Source organism: Giraffa tippelskirchi, chromosome 6, assembly GCF_054371585.1.
Source record: "Giraffa tippelskirchi isolate mGirTip1 chromosome 6, T2T-mGirTip1v1.2.pri, whole genome shotgun sequence".
In the NCBI taxonomy this organism is placed as follows: Eukaryota; Metazoa; Chordata; class Mammalia; order Artiodactyla; family Giraffidae; genus Giraffa; species Giraffa tippelskirchi.
In genome coordinates, this window is record NC_137280.1 from 130273433 (window position 1) to 130293031 (window position 19599).

Consider the following 19599-nt stretch of genomic DNA (forward strand, 5'->3'; position numbering starts at 1 on the left):
TTCTGTGTTTTGTTGTTGCTATTGTTTTTTCTTATAGGTTGCTTTTAAGGGAGATCCAGAAGCAGCCCTCATCCAATATCTTACTAATGAAGAGGCCAGAAAAGCCATTTCTAGCACTGAAGCAGTTCTAAACAACCGGTTCATTCGAGTCCTGTGGCACAGGGAAAATAATGAGCAACCAGCACTACAGTCTCCAACACAGCTGCTCCTGCAACAACAACAAACACTTAGTCATCTGTCACAGCAGCACCATCACCTGCCACAGCACCTTCATCAGCAGCAGGTGCTGGTGGCCCAGTCTCCTCCCTCATCAGTGCATGGAGGGATTCAGAAGGTAATCTGCTGGCTCATAGGGAATTAAAGGTCCTTGAGGCCTATCCTCTAGATCACTGTTTCTCAATTTGTTGTCTTTGGTCTTCTACATCAGAGCCAGTCAGTTTGGTTTGTAGGCCAGCAGCATCTGATCTCCTAGGAGCTTATTAGACATGTAATTTTGGGCTTCACCTCAACTTACTGAATGAGTAGGGCTCAGTAATCTGTTTTAATAGGCTGTCCATGTGATTTTTAGGTACCTTGAAGTTTGAGAAGCACTGTGCTAGAATCACCTACCTGGGTGCACATTACCTTCTCAGATCTACAGAGTCAGTCTCTAGATACAAGGCCCATAAATCTTCATGTTTAAGAAATACCTTCTTCTCAACACTCAGTTACAATAACCATCCACTACTGAATGACTCTGAATCTAGAACAACTTCTTTGTTTTGTGTTAGAATCAATCACTCTTATACCCACCCTCTTGTTCTATTTTTTCTCATATAGAAATATTCTGTTTCTTTTAAAACTGAAATGGGAGCCCAGGAGACTGGAATTTTGTCTGTTTTATTTGTTCTATTCGTGGTGCCTAAAACAAGGCCTGGCACATGGTGCTCTAAACATATTTGAATGAATAGATGAACGAAGGAAAGAGCAAATCACCCTGCGGTAGAACTATTCAGATACTGATGATATTGATAATCTCCTAGGCATTCTTTTGTTTGAATTAAATATACTCAGATAGAATAAGAAGCGTGTTCCTTAACAGGACCTAGTATTATTAACTCCATTCACCATCCTGTTTATTTGCAGTTAAGTTTGCATTTCTTTTGTCTCTGTCCCATTTCATGTTAGATTCTGAAGGTAAAGGCTTTCCCTAGGTGTTGGCTAAATGGTGTATAAAAGTGGTACAGTCACCTCTGTGATCCATTCGAGTCCGTGCTGTTAATGCAGCATGAGATTGTGTTATGTTTTTAGGGTGGTCCTATCACAGTTACTCATGTTAAACTGTCAAAACCCATAAGTCTTTCAGCAGTACATAATTGAAAAATTACTAACTTTATTTGTGAGTACATACACATATATTTGCATTATGTTGTGATATATTTCAGACATCCAAAAGAGTATGGATAATAACAGTCATTTGTATGTCTACCTCTTAGAAAAAGAAACCTTATAAATAATAGAAGCACTCTACCTTCACATTCCCATGTCTTCCTCCCCAGGGTAGTCACTGTCCTAAATTTGTATCATTCCTAGGCATTTAAAAAACTTCTGCCACCAATGTATTTATTTTGTATATGCAGATGATGAGCAAACCGCAGACATCAGGGGCATATGTTCTTAATAAAGTTCCTGTGAAACATCGTCTTGGACATGCCAGTGGTAACCAGAGTGATGCAGCACACTTGTTGAATCAGTCAGGTGGTGCTGGAGATGATTGCCAGGTATATATTTCTGTGAGCCTTTAAATATGTTTAGAGTTGGAGTTGTTCAGTGACACAAAGAAATTAATTGATTATCACCCAGATTTTTAATGTCTTAGTTCCTCAATCAAGATAGTTGTGACAGCTAATCTTATATATGGCTGGTCAACTTCCCTAAATTTCAATGGTTCAGCCAGAAATTTGCTAGTTAAATTTTCTTTTCCTATTCAAAGCTGAGTGGGAATTTGAGAATTTTAGACATTTATTAATAGATGTCTTTATTAATCCATTTCTTTAATCATTTGTCTTGTTTAATTAACATCATGAAGGGGATTCAATCATAATCAATTCAAAAGTCAAATTTTGAAATATGTTTTTAACTAGCTTCCTTTGCTTTTGAAAATATATCTGTATGACTACTCTCTAGAATGGTGATTGTTTTTTCCCAAGAGAGCTAGGAAAACTAAAAAAGAACAAGTGGGGATAGCTCTCCTAGATATGAGAAATGCTGTGAAGTCTGTACAACGCAAACAGTTTGATACTGGCACATGAGAGAACACTAACACAAAATCGTGAGACTGAGATCTATAGACTTAAGAATAGGGGTATGTCATATGCTAACACATTATCTGAGATCAGCAGGGAATGTATGGGCTTTTGGTGAATGGTATTGGGATGAGTGGATAGCCCGATGGAAAAAAAAATTAGATCCATTTTTTAAATTACCTAATAAACCAGGGTAATTTCTACAAGGATCTGAAATGTATATGCTGACAGAGATGCTAAATGGTACAACCCCCTTGAAATTTGGCCTTGTCTATGTATTATGCTGTAAAATTATGTATGGATTTACTCTAAACCAATAATCCTCCTTTAGGAATCTATGCCAAAGATGTACTTGTCAAACTATGGAAAGACGTATGAGCAAGACTGGGAAACATAGACTCTCTTCAATAGTGAAAGACTGGAAACAGTCCAAATATCAATCAGTAGGCGATAGGTTACTAAAAATGTAGTACATCCACCCAATAGCATATGTGTAACTTTGCAGAGGAATGAGGAGTATCTTTATATATACCATGAGGTGATCATCAGGATACATTAAGTAAAAGAAACAAAATGGGACAAAAAATGTAGTCAGCCGCTGTTAGAAAGTAGGGGCAGTGAACACATGTAAGTATTTGTTTATAATAGAAAAAAAACAAAAAGTAACCCATGTAATTTAAATCTTGGTGGTTACGGCAAGAATACAGGAAACTAGACAACTTTAAAAACCTCCAAAACATTTCTCAATTCTGTCTACTAAAAAGGTCTAGAAACAATAACCCAGCCTGATGGTAATGACCCTGCCACTCCTATCCCCAGGATCAAAAGGAATGAGGGATCCTTGAAGAAATGTCTGTTCCCAAATCTGGGGCTGACAGTGTTCCAGATGAGCCCTAGAATATTTTGTCAAACCAGAAAGCAAAGAATTTGTCAAAGATTACTAGCATCCTTTCAAAGAGTGAAAAAATGTCATTAAGACTCTAGAACTCTTCACCAATTTAAAGGAAATTCAGAGGTCAGAAACATGTTAAAGGATACCATAGAATCCTGTGGTGAATACAACAGGACGAGTGACCTGGTCTCTTCAACAAGTGATTTACAATGGAATGGAGGGACTTCCCTGGTGGTCCAGTGGCTAAGACTTCACACTTCCAGTGCAGGGGGCCCAGGTTTGATACCAGGTCAAGGAACTAGATTCCACATGCTGCAACTAAGACCCAGCGGAGCCAAATAAATGTTTTTCTTTATTAAAGGAAAGACATGAAGAGGGAAACAATTAGAGGAGACTTTAAAGAAATACAGCCAATTATACTATATGGACTTTAGTACATCCTAATTCAAATATGGGAAAATGTTTTGAAAATTATAATGTAATCTGGAGTTGTAAATATTTAATGATTTTAAAGAATTGTTACCATTTAAGTGTGATGATGATATTATGGTTTTATGTAAAAAAGAAAGGAGTCCTTGTCTTTTAGAGATAAAACTGAAATACTCACAAGGACTTCCCTGGCAGTTCCGTGGTTAAGACTCCATGCGTCAAATGCAGGGGGCATGAGTTTGACCCCACCCCGTTCAGGGAGCTAAGATCCCACATACCTCATGGTGAAGCCAAATTAAAAAAAAACCACAGATAAAATAATATGTGGTGTTTGTTTTGAGGGTATAGTTGGAGATTTAAATATAACAATGTTATTTTACATAAAATAATGAATGATTTTACATAAAATAATGTAAATTGATCGTTGCTGCTTGGTGATGAATGCATCATTTTATATATATATAATTTTGTACTTCTGTTTATTTAAAAAAATCATCGATACTCAAAGATGGAAAAACAAAAACAATCACAGTTTTTGAAGTCACACAGCACTGACTGACTCTTACTAGTTGTGTTAGATAATTGACAAGCATTGGTTTCCGTTTCAATAAACTCAGTTGCTATGGGGAGTAAAAAATTTCGTGTTGGTAAAACACAAGAGAATATAATAAGTGCTCAGTAAATTATAGCTATTGGTATTTTTATTTTGATAAATAATAATAACAACATGAATATCATCTGCAGATTTCTACAGTATTTCATTTTCCTGTGTATTTAAAGTGATTTAATTTTTAGGGCAATTAAGTGTTGTTTGAGAGAAGTTTTGTATTTGTGTATATTACATGATTGAATTTTCCACAAATTTCTTGGTATTATATCTAAGTATTTATAATTTCTTAGTATTATATGCATTTATCTGTGTCCCTTATATGATATATTTAAAGTTAATTTAAAAATAAGAGTGGAGTATTATTGTGGTCCTTTAATGGACTGGAACTTGGGGGTACAGAGTTGACTGATAAGAAAGTGAAAGAAGGAAGAAAAGAGGCTGAGCAGCCTGAAGGGGACAGAGAGAGAGAGAGATGAAGAAAGACACGGGGACCAGAGTTCTGGTGGAACAAAGGCGTTTATTCAACATATTGTGGGCATATATATACTCTCTTACAAGATAGCCCTTTTTAGCAGAGACAGGGATAAAAAAAAATCTTACAAGTTGATCAGGAAGCTGGAGGCTAGAATCATTTTCAAGAGAGGGGATTGTAAAAGTTACTTTCCATATCAGAAGGGAAGAGAGTTGTAAATGGCTGCTTAAATTACCAAATACAGTTTTGGCCTAATTTTGGTATAATGATACATAAATTCCTATTATTCCCGAGAGCTGGCTTGCCAGCCCTTCTCGCACCTGCATTCAGGGGCTGTTAAGGAACAAAAGGATTTATGCAAGACCGAAAACAGCATACAGGTAGCCTCCTGTTAAATGCTACCTAACGGAGTATATTAGGGAAAACTTGACCAGAGAGATTGTAGTATAGTATGTTTCTCTGCTATGCCTTAAAGAGGGGAAGATTGTCTGGAGTCATCTGTTCATAAAGGAATCTAAATAGCAAAATGAGCGGAGTAAAGACAGACACCATTTTGCTTGCAGCATTAGATCTGTGAGCTGGCTGCTTGTCTATGGTTGGTTGTAACATTTGCAAAGTACCTTACTTCTTAGGAGGGTTTGCAATTATTAGAAACATGGCTTTTTATTTGACACTTGTGGAAGATAGCTTAATGACATTAGCCACCCCACCCCCACCAAAGACCTCCACAAACACATCTTTAGTTGAGCAAGTTGAGTTTATTATTCAGTGAGGGAGTATACACAGTGAAACCATGGAACATGTCATTTAGAGGGTGTTAGCAAGGGCATATTTTAGGATTGGCTGTGTTAGGTAATTTGGTGGAAGGTTAAAAGAGAGAGGAGTAATGCTATGATCAGATTTCCTGATAAGTTTACCTAGAAGGAGGGGATAAGTTTACCTAGAAGGAGGGAAGACCAAAATTAGGCCAAAACTGTATTTGGTAAAGAAGCTGTAGTCATTCATATTAGCCAGGGTAGAATTTAATCATTTTATGGTTTGGGTAGTATTTACAGGTTTTTTTGTGTTTAGTCATGGAATGATTTTATTTTTGCCTTGATCCACCATGATCCACAAGAGTAGCCTTGTCTGAAGTCAGTATACTATGAAATTGTTCATGTTTTTTTTTTTTTTTAATAAATCTATTTATTTTAGTTGGGGGCTAATTACTTTACAATATTGTAGTGGTTTTTGCCATACATTGACACGAATCAGCCATGGGTTTACATGTGTTCCCCATCCTGAACCCCCCTCCCACCTCCCTCCCCATCCCATCCCTCTGAGTCATCCCATTGCCCCAGCCCTGAGCATTTGTCTCATGCATCAAACCTGGAATGGTATTCTGTTTCACATATGATAATATACATGTTTCAATGCTATTCTCCCAGAACGTCCCACCCTCACCTTCTCCCTCAGAGTCCGTAAGACTGTTCTATGCATCTGTGTCTCTCTTTTTTTTTTAAATAAATTTATTTATTTTAGTTGGGGGCTAATTACTTTACAATATTGTAGTAGTTTTTGCCATACACAAGGGGACACTGAGGCCCAGCTATGACTGGCAGTCTGGCTCCTAGATGTCAGGAGTAGTTCTTTTTCTCCCAATTAAAAAAATATAAAGAAAAGAAAAATTTCTTTATATTCAGGAATGAAACATTATTGCTAAAAAGTTTTTGTATTTGAATGATAATTGAGTTTATGTATAAAGAACTTGTTTTATAAATGGAGTTTTTAAATGCAAAAATGGCCAAAACTTGACTCCTTAAAAAAATTTATGCAGTCTTTTTAAAAAATTATTTTAAGGCATTGCTAAGATTTAATCATATTTGTGTTTCGTAGATATTTTCAACTCCAGGCCATCCAAAAATGATTTATAGCTCCTCAAACTTAAAGACACCTTCAAAACTTGGTTCAGGATCAAAATCTCATGATGTCCAAGAAGTTCTTAAAAAGAAGCAGGTAACAATCTTGATTCTTCTCTTCAAAAGGAAAGGATCTATTGAATTCTTAAGTGATTGTGTTAATAACTTGAACAATTCACTGTTGTTATGGAAACAACATTATAATGTTTATTTAACTGCTGCTTGAGGCATTGTATACTTGAAAAATGTTTTGCAGTTAGTTGCCTTAGTAGCTACATCAAGCACAAGGAAAGAATTTTTTCTATATAAAAATTAAAGACACTGAGTGAGCTGACCTTTTTTTTCCTTTTTTTCCTGCAAGGGAGAGAAAAGGGTGAGAAACGGATATTTTTGTTTCATTATTTTCTCTTAATTTCTTTCTGGCTTTGTACACTAGATAATGTTTCACATGAAGTATAGCAATAATTATCATCGTAGATTTAAACTCACATAGTTTTTCAAATAAAATAAATGTTTATATATATTATCTAAGTATAATTAGAGATTTAATTAACAGAGGGGTCAGAGGTGACATTTTCCAGATAGATTTTGCTATCATTTCTAACGTAGAGCTGCATCTCACATTTTTAGACTTTAAACTTCAAAAATAAGGATTTGACTTATTACATGAGGAGGTGAAAACAGCTCTTGTTTTTCTTTATATATGCATTCAGGTCTTTTAAGTGAATAAACCTCATAGATACAGCTAATTTGTATTCAGTATTTTAAATGTTAAAGTACAATTATAAATGTAAACTCTTTTATATTGGAAGTGTTGAGAAAATAGGTTTAAAGGTTTCATTTATGGTCAGCTCTTTTTTGATTAGGAGGAATATCTGTCTTGTGTAAGGGATGACTCAGGGAAGATGAGTTGAGATTACAGTAGCCTTATGTATGTATCATTGGCAAACTTGTAAGGAAAAAATTAGTAATGAGAAACTTTCCTGTTCATACAGGAAGCAATGAAGCTACAACAAGATATGAGGAAAAAGAGGCAAGAAATGTTAGAAAAACAAATAGAATGCCAAAAGGTAAGACAAACATTCATTATTTGCTTGCTGGAATTGATGTATAGAATGGATTTTCCAAAGATATTCTCCCCAAAATTTTAAAGGTTATTTGTATTAGAATTTACTAAGCAAAGTTTTACTTTTTTTTTGTTTATTTTATAGATGTTAATATCCAAGCTAGAAAAAAACAAAAACATGAAACCAGAAGAGAGAGCAAATATAATGAAGACTTTGAAAGAGCTTGGAGAAAAGATCTCACAATTGAAAGATGAGTTAAAAACATCTTCTGCAGTCTCCACACCATCTAAAGTAAAGACAAAAACAGAGGTAATTGTTTGCATTTTTCTTTCAGCATAGGCTTATTGAACATTTGTGGTGTGCTTTGCACTTTGAAAGTACAGTGGAACCCTTAAGTGACTAGTGTGAGACACTAGCAACAATTTTTTTTAATGTTTCTGTAAATGCTATGTACTCCCTTTGAAAGAAATGATACTACCCAGTTTGAACAAAGATGTGTTTTTTTTAACTGAAATTTTTTTGTTCTTCATGCTGAGGATGTAACTGCTAGAGTGATGACAAGGAAAGAGACATTTCCTCTTTTCAGTTCTTTCCCTAATTCTTCAATTACATTGTAATACAGCCATCTCTTGTAATAGTCAGAAGATACCATGACTTTAGTATGGGTAAAACTATGGCTTTTTATTGAAAACAACAGTCTAAAGTTCTAGATCTATTTAAGTCTAATTTTGTTAATTTCTATTTATTTCCTTACCGTAGGAGAATGCTTGCTTTTGCACTGAGGTTCTATCATTATTCTACAGCTCTGTAGTAGGATTTTAGATAAATCTGCAGCCCTTTGAGAACTAGAGGGCTTCCCTGGTGGCTCAGATGGTAAAGCGTCTGCCTGCAATGTGGGAGATCCGGGTTCAGTCCCTGGGTTGGGAAGATCCCCTGGAGAAGGAAATGGCAATCCACTCCAGTACTCTTGCCTGGAAAATTCCATGGACTGAGGAGCCTGGTAGGCTACAGTCCATGGGGTCGCAAAAAGTCAGACATGACTGAGCGACTTCACTTGAGAACTGGGAATAAATTTATCAGATATATAGAATGTAAATTTTTATATACAGTATTATATTGCATTTGAAATTGTTTTCTGTTAGTAAAAGAATGTAAAGTGTTTCTTTAAGATTGTTTTTTACACAACATTGTCAATCAACTATATAATCCAATAAAATTATGTTTAAGATATTAACTTATGATCAAAAAAAGATTGCTTTTGCTTTTAAAATATGTAATAAAAATGTTATTTTTAATTGAAACTTCCCCAATTATGGAAAGAACATTTAATTACAGAAATTTAAGAGAATATGGGGGAAGAAAATTTCTCAAAGTCACACTAGCTAAAGACTGATAATTTGTTCCTTTAGAAAAGAAAAAGAGTGGCAATAGTTACAAGGTTCAGATCTGACAGCAATTATTATAACTGTTATATTTGTATTATTAGTGAATTTTTACCATATAATTTATTTTGCACCATTATGTTTCAATTGTGATGCTTTATTATGTGATAATCATTCTCAACTCTCTCATCTCAGATGACTGTTTCCAGTGTCTGATTTTTAGGCCATCTTAAGCATATTGTAATACTACTTGCTTGTTAAGCAGTAATACTTTTTATTGTTATTACTGTTAACATTATACACTACATGTTTTCAGTATTATATCTGTCAAGTTACTTTCCTTAAAACACCCAAAAGAGATTTCATGCTCTCACATTTACCCAGAAGAGATCTATGTCATTCTAAAAGTGTAATATTCTGAACAAGATTTTATAAGTTGTCTAAAAAATACATTTTTACCCTTAATTTTTCCACAGGCCCAAAAAGAACTATTAGATACTGAACTGGACCTTCACAAGAGGCTGTCCTCAGGAGAAGACACAACAGAGTTACGGAAAAAACTCAATCAGTTACAGGTTGAGGTGAGATTAAGAGGAGTTACCTACTACAGTTAACATCTCAAAAAATAGTTTCCCTCTCTTTCCAAGGTTTAGTTTGACAGTGTATATTATATTCTGTCTTTTGTTATTCAGGCTGCACGATTAGGTATTTTACCGGTGGGTCGAGGAAAGACCATGTCCTCTCAAGGTCGAGGGAGAGGCCGAGGCCGTGGAGGGAGAGGAAGGGGTTCACTAAATCACATGGTAGTGGACCACCGCCCCAAAGCACTCACAGTTGGGGGCTTCATGGAGGAGGAGAAAGATGACTTACTTCAGCATTTTTCAGTAAGTTTTTAAAGTAGTAAGTGCTAACTATAAAATCATTGTATTCAGCATTTCCTTGCTGCCTTCTGTATAAATGTCAAATGTTTTATAGATAAGAAAATTAAGTTGTAAAATCATGGATATTAGCACATTCCTGTTAATATATTTGAAGGTCAAGAAGTAGCTCATGCTATATTCCATAATATTTCACATAAATGCATTTGTAGTGACAAAAGTTGTTCCAAAGGTATATTTGATTTTTGCTTTAGAGTTTATTACATCTTTTACCAGGTGTTTGCATGACTTACCAGGTGACAATAAGTGAAAATAGTCTGGGATGGAGATGAAATCCAAAGGAAAAATTTGTTAGGAGAAGTGTCATGCTTAGTTATATTCTGTATACAGTGATGACCACTTACTTTTAGACAAACATTTAAATAAATATTTGCCACAGGTAAATGTTTTTATTATTTTGCATATAAACAGTATATTCTCTTTCTAACCATTCATTAATTCATTCAGTAAATATTTTCTGAGTGTTATTTGTGCTAGAGCATTTTCATGCATGATCTCATGTAATCTTAAATAACTGTATAAAGTACTTGTAAAATCCCATGTGTAAAGATGGGAAAAATGAAGCTTAAAAAAGTCACCCGAGATCATACAGTTAATAAGTGGCAGGATCAAGGTGATAATACACAGTTTACTGTTAACATTCAAGATCCCTATTCCTCAAACAACTCTTTTGAGAGAAAGCATTTTCAGCCCTAAAGATGGTGAAGGAAATCTTACACAGCAAGACTTCACACTCACTATAGTTTATTAGTTTGATGCCCTTTAACCCTGTTTCTCCCTGGCCATTGGAGAACACTAGCTTGTTATAAAATGTCCAGATTTGAGAGCCATCTTGGCTGCAGCCTGTTTACGCTTGAGCCAGTTCTTTCACTAGTCTGACCTTTATTTTTTTGTAAAGTGGAAGATTGTCTTTAAGAGACTTCTTTTAGGAGTAAAGAAGGTAACACGTGGAGGAGCACTGTACATGTGCAGGGTGTTCTTCTGGAGCCCAGGTCAATGTTGATTTTTGTCTTTCAGTGTTGATTATATAACATTCGAATCTCCTTGCCAAATAGTTGGGCATTTAGATCCATGGCCAGCTCAGCTGAGGTGACATTAGATAATATAAAGCAGAATTTTCATAAATTTGGCTCTGCAGAAAGTTTTTGTTAAAAAAGGAGGTTATCTTGTGGGGTAGGAAGCTGCTTTGCTCTATCCTGAGGGTTACTGGAGATGTATATGTAAATGTTTAAGTTTTAACCCAGAAGTCATGCTCAGTTGGCTCCCTGCCCTTCTCATAAGTAGAGTCATTATAGAGTATTTATAATAACCAACTTTTACACACATACATTTTTTTAAGTCTGAAATATAACGCTATGTGCAGCATGGGACGTGTCCAGACATTTGGGGAAGGAGCAAAGAAAGCCAAGGCACATGAGGCAACTTAAAGAACGAGACACTACTGTTAGTGTTGATGGTGTTTTGTAGTTTTTGTTGTTTTGACGGGGTGCTATCAGACAGTCTTGAGTGCTAGAAAAAACTCTGGTAACAGGTGCTTGGGCAGTATAGTGTGATTTCTTTGAAAAAAAATACAGAAATACGTATGCCTGAGACGTTATTGAAAGTTGATTTGACAAACTTACAGGGCAGCTCTTTGAGGTATTTCATATCTCACAAAGGCTAAAGTAAAATGAATGTTTTCAGTATCCTTTTACTGTCCTTAATGATTGTGAAAAGCTCATTGAGCAGCTATATCTGAATGAAAAGATGGTTGATGGGTTTTAGTGAAGCTATTTTGAAGTGTGTCTATTTGGTTTTTCTCTTAACATTATATTTCTGAGATTTATTCATGTTATTACATGTAACAGTAGTTTGCTATTTTTATTTCTGTATAATTTTCAGTTGTATAAATATACCACAACTTATTTTTCCATTCCCGTATTGATAGGTATTTGGATTATTTCCATTTCATTTTTATGAGCAGTGTTGCAATGAACATTATTTTAGATGTCTTTTAATATATGTATGCTTTTCTGTTGATGTAGATGGAGCTGTTGAGTAAACTGCATCAATTTTATTAGATTCCCGTCAGTGTTGTGTGAGAGTTCCTGACTTGAACTGAAAGATGTTAAAATACATCTTTATTCTATTTATTAATCTTATTTGTTGCAAGTTAGGTAGTGGGAGTTTTATACTTTTAGTTCCTGGCTGCATGCAAATTAAATTTCTCCTCTTCCTTCAATAATATTAATAGATATATAATACATTTAATGCCTTAAAATTCCTTCTGGAGAATAGAACTACTGCCTTCTTTGGAAAGCAACCCAGTTAATACAGATTAAAATTTTTATATTGCTTTTTCTTGCTAGTAAAAGTAACATATCTTTATTTAAAAATTTAAATAGCAAAGTCTAAGGGCTTAATGGTGACTGCAGTTGATTAGACTGTATTATATAATTGAAATTTGCTGAGAGAGTAGAACTTAAATGTTCTAGCCCCCTCCTTCACCCCCCTCCCTAAAGGCTAAATATGTGAGATATGGACATGTTGATCAAAGGAGGAAGGGTGTCTTTTCCCAGTGTTTCAAATCATCACATTGTACACTTTAAATATCTTACAATTTTGTCAGTTATACTTCAGTAAAACTGGAAAGAATTTAAATAATATAGGAGTGAACAGAATACTGATAAAGTCTCTATAATTGGTCATATTATATGTTAAAGGGTAGAGTAGGGGATGTCTATTACACAAACCAGGAGCTTCCCTGGTGGTTCGGCGGTAAAGAATTCGCCTGCCTGCCAATGTAGGAGACGCAGGTTCAATCCCTGGGTCAGGAAGATCTGGATCATTCTGGAAACAGAAATAGAAACCCGCTCCATTCCATGGACAGTGGAGGCTGGCAATCTGCAGTCCATGGAGTTGCAAAAGAGTCAGACAGGACTTAGTGACTGAACAATAACAACAACAAATCAACAAATTACACAAATTGCCTTTTTTTCAAGATTTATTAAGATATAATTGACATATAACACTGTATTATTTTCAGATGTACAACATAATGATTTGATATACGTACATGATTACTAAAATTAGTTAGCATCCGTCGTCACCTCACATGAGAAAAAATTTTTTCCTAGTGATAAGAACTTTTAATATCTACTCACTTAGTAACTACCTAATTTTGAAAAGATGGTAAATGTAAACATTTTGACTTGTGGGACATTAAAATGAGTAATTCTGATATTCATTTTAATATGTCCCATGAGTTTTTTGTTTTCTCTTATTGAAATTTGATGGGAAGGGAGAAAAAATGTTTAGATGGTAGTAACAAGAAATACATTTGAAACTGAGTAATTTTACCCTGAAGTAGGTAGGATAGTGTTTGACTTCCCAGATGGCTCAGTGCTAAAGAATCTGCCTACCAGTGCAGGAGACACAGGAGATCTGGGTTTGATCCCTGGTCGCGAAGATCCCCTACTCCAGTATTCTTGCCTGGACAGAGAAGCCTGGCCGGCTACAGTCCATGAGACTGCAGAGTTGGACAACTGAGCATGCTCACAGAAGCAAACAAAAACAAAACCGCAGGATAGTGTTTAATGTTTGTGGGATGCATGATGTGCCGTGGAGTGTTGGTCGTTGTATAGCATTTCAGGAAAGGAAGTGGGAATAGTTTTATCAGAAATAGATTGGGATAGAAGGGATGTCATGAGATGAATAGATGATTTTTAAATTCCTTACTACATTTATAAGATTTTACTCTAAATTTGTAATTATCAATGTGAAAGGTCAGTAATCATATTAAGACAGTTTTTGTTGTCCTCATAGTGATTTTTCTAAGTAGAATGACTGTATATAATTTATCTTCCAAACCAAGACAAATCTTAAAATTTATGTGGCATCAACATTAATCGTGGATTATCCTGGGAAAGCCAGACATCTTTTTCTAATCAAAAAGAACATCACTTTTTCTAGCTCTCATTGGAGATTATTTGTAGATGCTTTAACAGATTTTAACTTTAACAGATTTTTTTTTCCTTCAAATAGTCATTAAACTTTTAATAGCACACAATTTGAAGAAATCATTAGTAAATGTGAATACAAACTTTTGTGTTCTAAAATCTATTTTAGCCTGCAAACCAAGGGTCAAAATTCAAAGACCGTCGGCTACAGATATCATGGCACAAGGCCAAGGTGCCTTCTGTATCCACTGAGACTGAGGAAGAAGAAGTCAAGGAGGAGGTAAATTTAACAGCTGAAAGTAAAAGAGTTGAATTAGATTATTTGCCCGTTATATGCTTTTCTTGACATTCAAGTAAATAATATAAATTTAAAAATACATAATGAGTTTTTTCATGCATGTGATTAACACTAGTCTAGAAGTTTATTAAAGAATCAGGACAGGTGCAGAAATGAAAAAGCTCTTTGGGGGATTATTTTCTGTTGTAGGAGAGACTGTTCTTGTTTTTTAAATTTGCATTTATTTTGGCTTTATTGGGGCTCTGGACATTTTTATTTTGGTAAGTAAAGATGTGGATTAAGGGAACAATTAAATTTTATCTGGTTGTTTTAGTTTTCACTTATTCAAGTTCCATAAGTAATAGATTTGAGTTTCTTATTTTGTATGTATAGTTCATTAAAGTGAGAGTATAAAGAAGTTGGACGTAAGAGGAAAGAATAGCAAAACCATGGACTTAAATAATATAAGTATTAATCAGCTTCTTAAAACAATGGGGACTAACATTGCATTTTTACCCCTATATTTCTAATTAGTTTATTAAAGTAGACACTTGAGGGAGCATTGCAAGTTATTCCTCATTCATTGTAATTTTGGTTTTAAAAGATAGCAAGCATTTATGTCTGATCAAGAGTTTTTCTGACCAAATGGGTAATTTTACCTAAAGCAGAAAATTTTACAAAGGCAGAAACTTTTCCTTTGTTAAGAACAGAAAAATCTTGGTATTTTGGAAATGTTTGTAGATACTTTGTAATGTTTGTAAGATTTTAGATTTTTATAGTAGATTTGGAATGTCAGTGTCATAGGGAAGTTATTATATTCTTCCCTCACAAATAATTGGCTTTCAAAGGAAAAATTCAGAAGTTCAAGTGGTTATTTATTTTTCTCACTTTTAAGATAATAGAATAAAATTAATCAAAAACATGTTTCATAGATACCCCCCCCAAAACATTCCTATGTTTTTTAATTTTCCTGATGATATTAGAATGGAAGTCTTCTCCTATTAAACTAACAAAATTAGCAAGGGAGACAAATACATATATATATATATATATATATATATTTTTTTTTTTTTTTTTTTTAACATTTTTAGTTTTTCTTGCCCCTAAAGATACTTGGGCTTCCCTGGTGGCTCAGACGGTAAAGCGTCTGCCTGAAATGCTGTAGACCAGGTTCAATCCCTGGGTTGGGAAGATCCCCTAGAGAAGGAAATGGCAACCCACTCTAGTACTCTTGCCTGGAAAATCCCGTGAACAGAGGAGCCCGGTAGGCTACTGTGCATGGGGTCGCAAAGAGTCAGACACAACTGAATGACTTTACTTACTTACTTAATGAAGATACTCTGAGTTTATCACTTGTAAATCCAGTCTGGGCATTGTATACTAGTCTGTTTGTTCTTTGGCCTAAAAAGTATTTTACTTAGCTTTCTTGTGCCACTGAGCAGATTTTACCCTCTCTTTTTTTCAGGAAACAGAAACCTCAGATTTGTTTTTGCATGATGATGACGACGAAGACGAAGATGAATATGAGTCTCGTTCATGGCGAAGATGAAATCAGATGCGACTTGTATAATTTTTAGGAATATTGTTTAGAAGAAAACTTTTTAAAATTATTTAAAGAAGTCAATGAGCCAAAAAAAATTTCTTTTTATTTTTCTTTTCGACACAGTAGGTGTAAGGACAGCAAGTTTGCTTTTTAAATACATCTCATAACTTTCATGATATTAAAGCACCAAAGGCCTAGTGACTTTTACACAGTTGTGAAGATCCACAGGAATGACATGGATAATCTCTAGAGCCTTATTTTCCACACCACCTGTTTTTGTTGCTATTGGTGTTGGATTATGATGTAAATGACAGGGTGTTCAGAAATTTTATTTTGGATTATAATCTGCTGATAAAATTTCATTAAATGTCAAATCGCCTGGAATCTCTTAACTCTCAGCTATTATGGATGGGTCGTCAGACAGTAGGAGATACTTGTAATTAAAATACCCTTTTGCTTTCACGAGTTGTCTTGGAAGAAATATAAATTTGGTTTTTTTTATTGAGGCGGAGCCCAACTTGTATTCAGTCTAAATTTTGGGGGGATTTAATATGCAGCAGTGAGTACTATTTTAGTGTTAATCATAACTGTTCTTCAGTGCTAGGCAAGCTCTGTGGTGTAACTCTTCTGAACTTCTGCTACTGAGTTTTAGTTTGCTTTGAAATTATCAAGCATTGGTTCAGTTGTTTTTTTTTATGTTTTCAGACTATAAAAGGCTTTTATCTGTTGCCCCTTTCTCATCCCCATTTTCTTTCTCCTGCCTTTTTATTAGTAGCCTGACTTACCCATTACTGAGTTAAGTGATTCTTTGGGGCCACCAAAAGTCAGTCCCCAATAAAAAGTTTAAACCAGAACCTTGATAAATAAGTGATATTTTGATGAGAATGATGGAAGGATTTGTGGGGAGAGTCACCAGCTTTTTTTTTTAAGCCTCACTTCAGTTAATAGTTATGCAAAAGGGTTTAAAAGTGTCTGAAATGCTTTTCCTAAATTTAAACCATGATGGTAAGGTGACTGGGGGTAGGTTGGGGGTGGGATGGGGTAGGGGGATGGGTATGCTAGTAATAAATGGGAGTCATAACTTGACTTTGATCAGATGAGCTTATATTTTCATAATTTTGTAGCTTGTTGCTATCCATGAACATATGCATCTTTCAGTAGACAGTTTCCTTCACTGTGTGCATTTTTACTGTACACTGTATAGAGTAGAGTATCTGTTAAGTAAAATATATCTGTAAATTTATGTCCTTGTGTTCTGAATGTTAGATGGAAAAGCAGAGGAGCAACACTACACTGTATTGACCCCTGGGGAAATAAAATGATTAATGTAAATAGGATATCACTTTTTCAAGGATATACACATCTATGTTTTTATAATATGTGTGGTGTGAAAATTTGAAACCTCCTGTTGGCTTCAGAAGGTTCTTGGTGATCACCATGTCAAGGATTTTGTTTCCTGAGGTAAAGACTGTTTCTCACAGTAGAAACTATTCACTAAGAAACTTAAAACCATCAGGACTCTAGATTTTTTTGGCTATAAGAAGTTAAATCCCACATTCTGATTATCTCTCCTCTTCTGTATATTTTCCTGGAATGATGTGTCAAACCAGGATCATTTTTAAGTTTTCATGTAATTTTCCCTTCATGATGATAAGAACTTCCTCTTTCTAGGTTATTGCTATATTTCTGATAAAACAACGCTTATAAGAGAAGGAAAACATCACAATGGGGTACCTAGAATAAGCAATCTTGCTCCTTCTTCCTCCATCATCTCTAATGAAATTTTCTTGATGTCTGTGGCTCAGTCAGTATATATTTTGAAAGATTCATTGTGGTGAATATTTTGAGTCCTGACAGTTTAAGATCACAGTTTATCACAGTTTAAACGTGATAGAGGGAACAAAGGATTTATATATTTTTTGTACAAAGTTTTTTCTTAAACTGTATAATTTTGTAAATAATTTGTTTGGTTTTTTTTGTGTACTAAAACTACCAGCGTATAGATTTCAATAAGAATTGTTGTATTTTTGTATTTGGAAACTGAAAATTACAGTAAATTAATGGAGCTGTAAGAAAATTTTCAGTAGACTGACAGTTCAGCAGAATGAGATTCCTTTTCATATGATTTTTTTTTAGCCTAAAATTGACGTCTTAGTACACTCTCAGTACAGAGAGAGTTAAGGATTTGTTTGATTTTTTTAGTTCTTGGGGGAGAGGGGGTGAAAGAGAAGGATGTTAAAGTGAAGAATAAATAGACACTTTTTCCAGTAAGTTTTTAGGCCCTTTAAAACTTAGTTTTTGATACACCTTAAATAGGACTAAAACACTTTCAAAATGTCATTTCTAATGTTTGACTCTCAAAAATAATTCGAAATATGCATTAAATACTGGAAAATTTAAGTTAAGGTTAGCATAAACTAGTTGAATGTATGTATTTTTTCCTTTAGGGCTGAGATCCAAAACCATTAGGATTTCTCTTAAAAGCGAGTAAAGATGACTTGTTTTCTTGGCATCGTCACTTGCAGAAATAACATATACCATCTGAGGCAAATTCTGTTCTTTTGAATGTGTATGACATCTTTCTAAGTAGCTATTGAGCAATAACAACCACCAACCTGGCTTGGTCAGCTTGGTTTTACTAGTGGCTTACTGCCCAGGCTTAAAAAGGTAACCCCGGGGAATGTAGAATTTCCCTCAGTTTCTTCATGTTGTAACATTGAGAAAACATTGTCACTAGCTAAGGTGATAAATTGGAAAACGTCTTGTTAGGGTGGAAAAAGAAAGGTCCATGGTATGGATCATTATTTCAAAAAAAAAAAAATTAAAAGAAAAAAATCATGTGAAAAGGAATAGTGGTTCCTCTTGATGTATAGTATGCTTGTATTATAGTTTTTACAAAATTGTGAACTTGTGTAATAGTATAATAGGAGATATTGTTGAATTTCTAACTGTTTATACATTTAAATTCATATATGTAATGTTTGTTTTATCAATTACAATCTGAATTTCTAAGAAGCATGTTGACTTTTGCAATAAAGATACAATATGGAATGGTTCACAATTGGAAAAAAGAAAAAAAGATAAAAGTTACAAATTTAAAAGAATTTGCAAAATTTATGAACCATTCCAAAAATTATAACAATCACCAAAAGAGCTGTAATTCTGGCTTGTTCTGGAAAGAAAGAAAATGTGTGTGTATGCTTGCTTGAGTGAGAATGAATAAGTGATGGATACGTATGTGTGTTTTATGTTGAGTTCATGTACATGGGAGAATGTCACTCAATCTGAATTTGGGTACCAAAATCACTGGCTATTAAATATTCAGTAGAATAACTCCTTTGATAGGTAGAGTAGTCTTGGAAACAAAAGGGAAGAGCATTAAAGTGTTACAAGTAAACTTGATAGCATATTTCTCTGTTCATGAATGGGTCTTGGTATCCCAGATAAAAGCACAAACTATTTTATAAAAGCAGTTATTTTGGTATTATCTTGAGGATATTCAAGATGCCAGCAAAGGGTAGGAAGGATATTTCCCTTAAGCACAATAGAGAGAAAGGAAAGAACACCTTGAAGAGATGAACTAAAGATAGTGATAGTAATTTTGATGGCTATTTAGTGAGGAATAACAAGAGAAGGAATGATCTTAATCAAGAGGACTGGGTGGTGATGGGAAAAGGAAGTATATCGCTTGGGCTCCCATTTTCTTGTTTTAAAAACTGCTTTTTATATACAATTCCCCTGCAAGTGTTTATTCATTGTCCAAGAAGAGTCGTTCTTCAAGTCTCAGTTTATACAGGAAAATACTAAAGAATGGGAGTAAATTTCATTTTCCTTCTTTTCAAATAAACAGTTTTATCCATATTTTATG

At 34.5% G+C, this 19599-nt stretch overlaps 1 protein-coding gene across 8 annotated transcripts in view; it reads left to right on the forward strand.

Annotated features, from left to right (window-relative positions):
- RBM27 (RNA binding motif protein 27) overlaps positions 1–18882 on the forward strand; it is a 59756-nt gene extending 40874 nt beyond the window's left edge. For all 8 annotated transcript variants that reach the window (XM_081505027.1, XM_081505030.1, XM_081505028.1 and 5 more), the window contains 9 exons: positions 38–334; positions 1620–1760; positions 6564–6683; positions 7582–7656; positions 7798–7962; positions 9512–9616; positions 9728–9919; positions 14081–14191; positions 15654–18882. In XM_081505027.1, the coding sequence (XP_081361153.1) occupies positions 38–334; positions 1620–1760; positions 6564–6683; positions 7582–7656; positions 7798–7962; positions 9512–9616; positions 9728–9919; positions 14081–14191; positions 15654–15737 (1290 nt within the window). In that variant the 3' untranslated portion in view covers positions 15738–18882. The remainder of the gene's footprint in view (positions 1–37; positions 335–1619; positions 1761–6563; positions 6684–7581; positions 7657–7797; positions 7963–9511; positions 9617–9727; positions 9920–14080; positions 14192–15653) is intronic.
- The last annotated feature ends 717 nt before the right edge of the window (positions 18883–19599 follow it).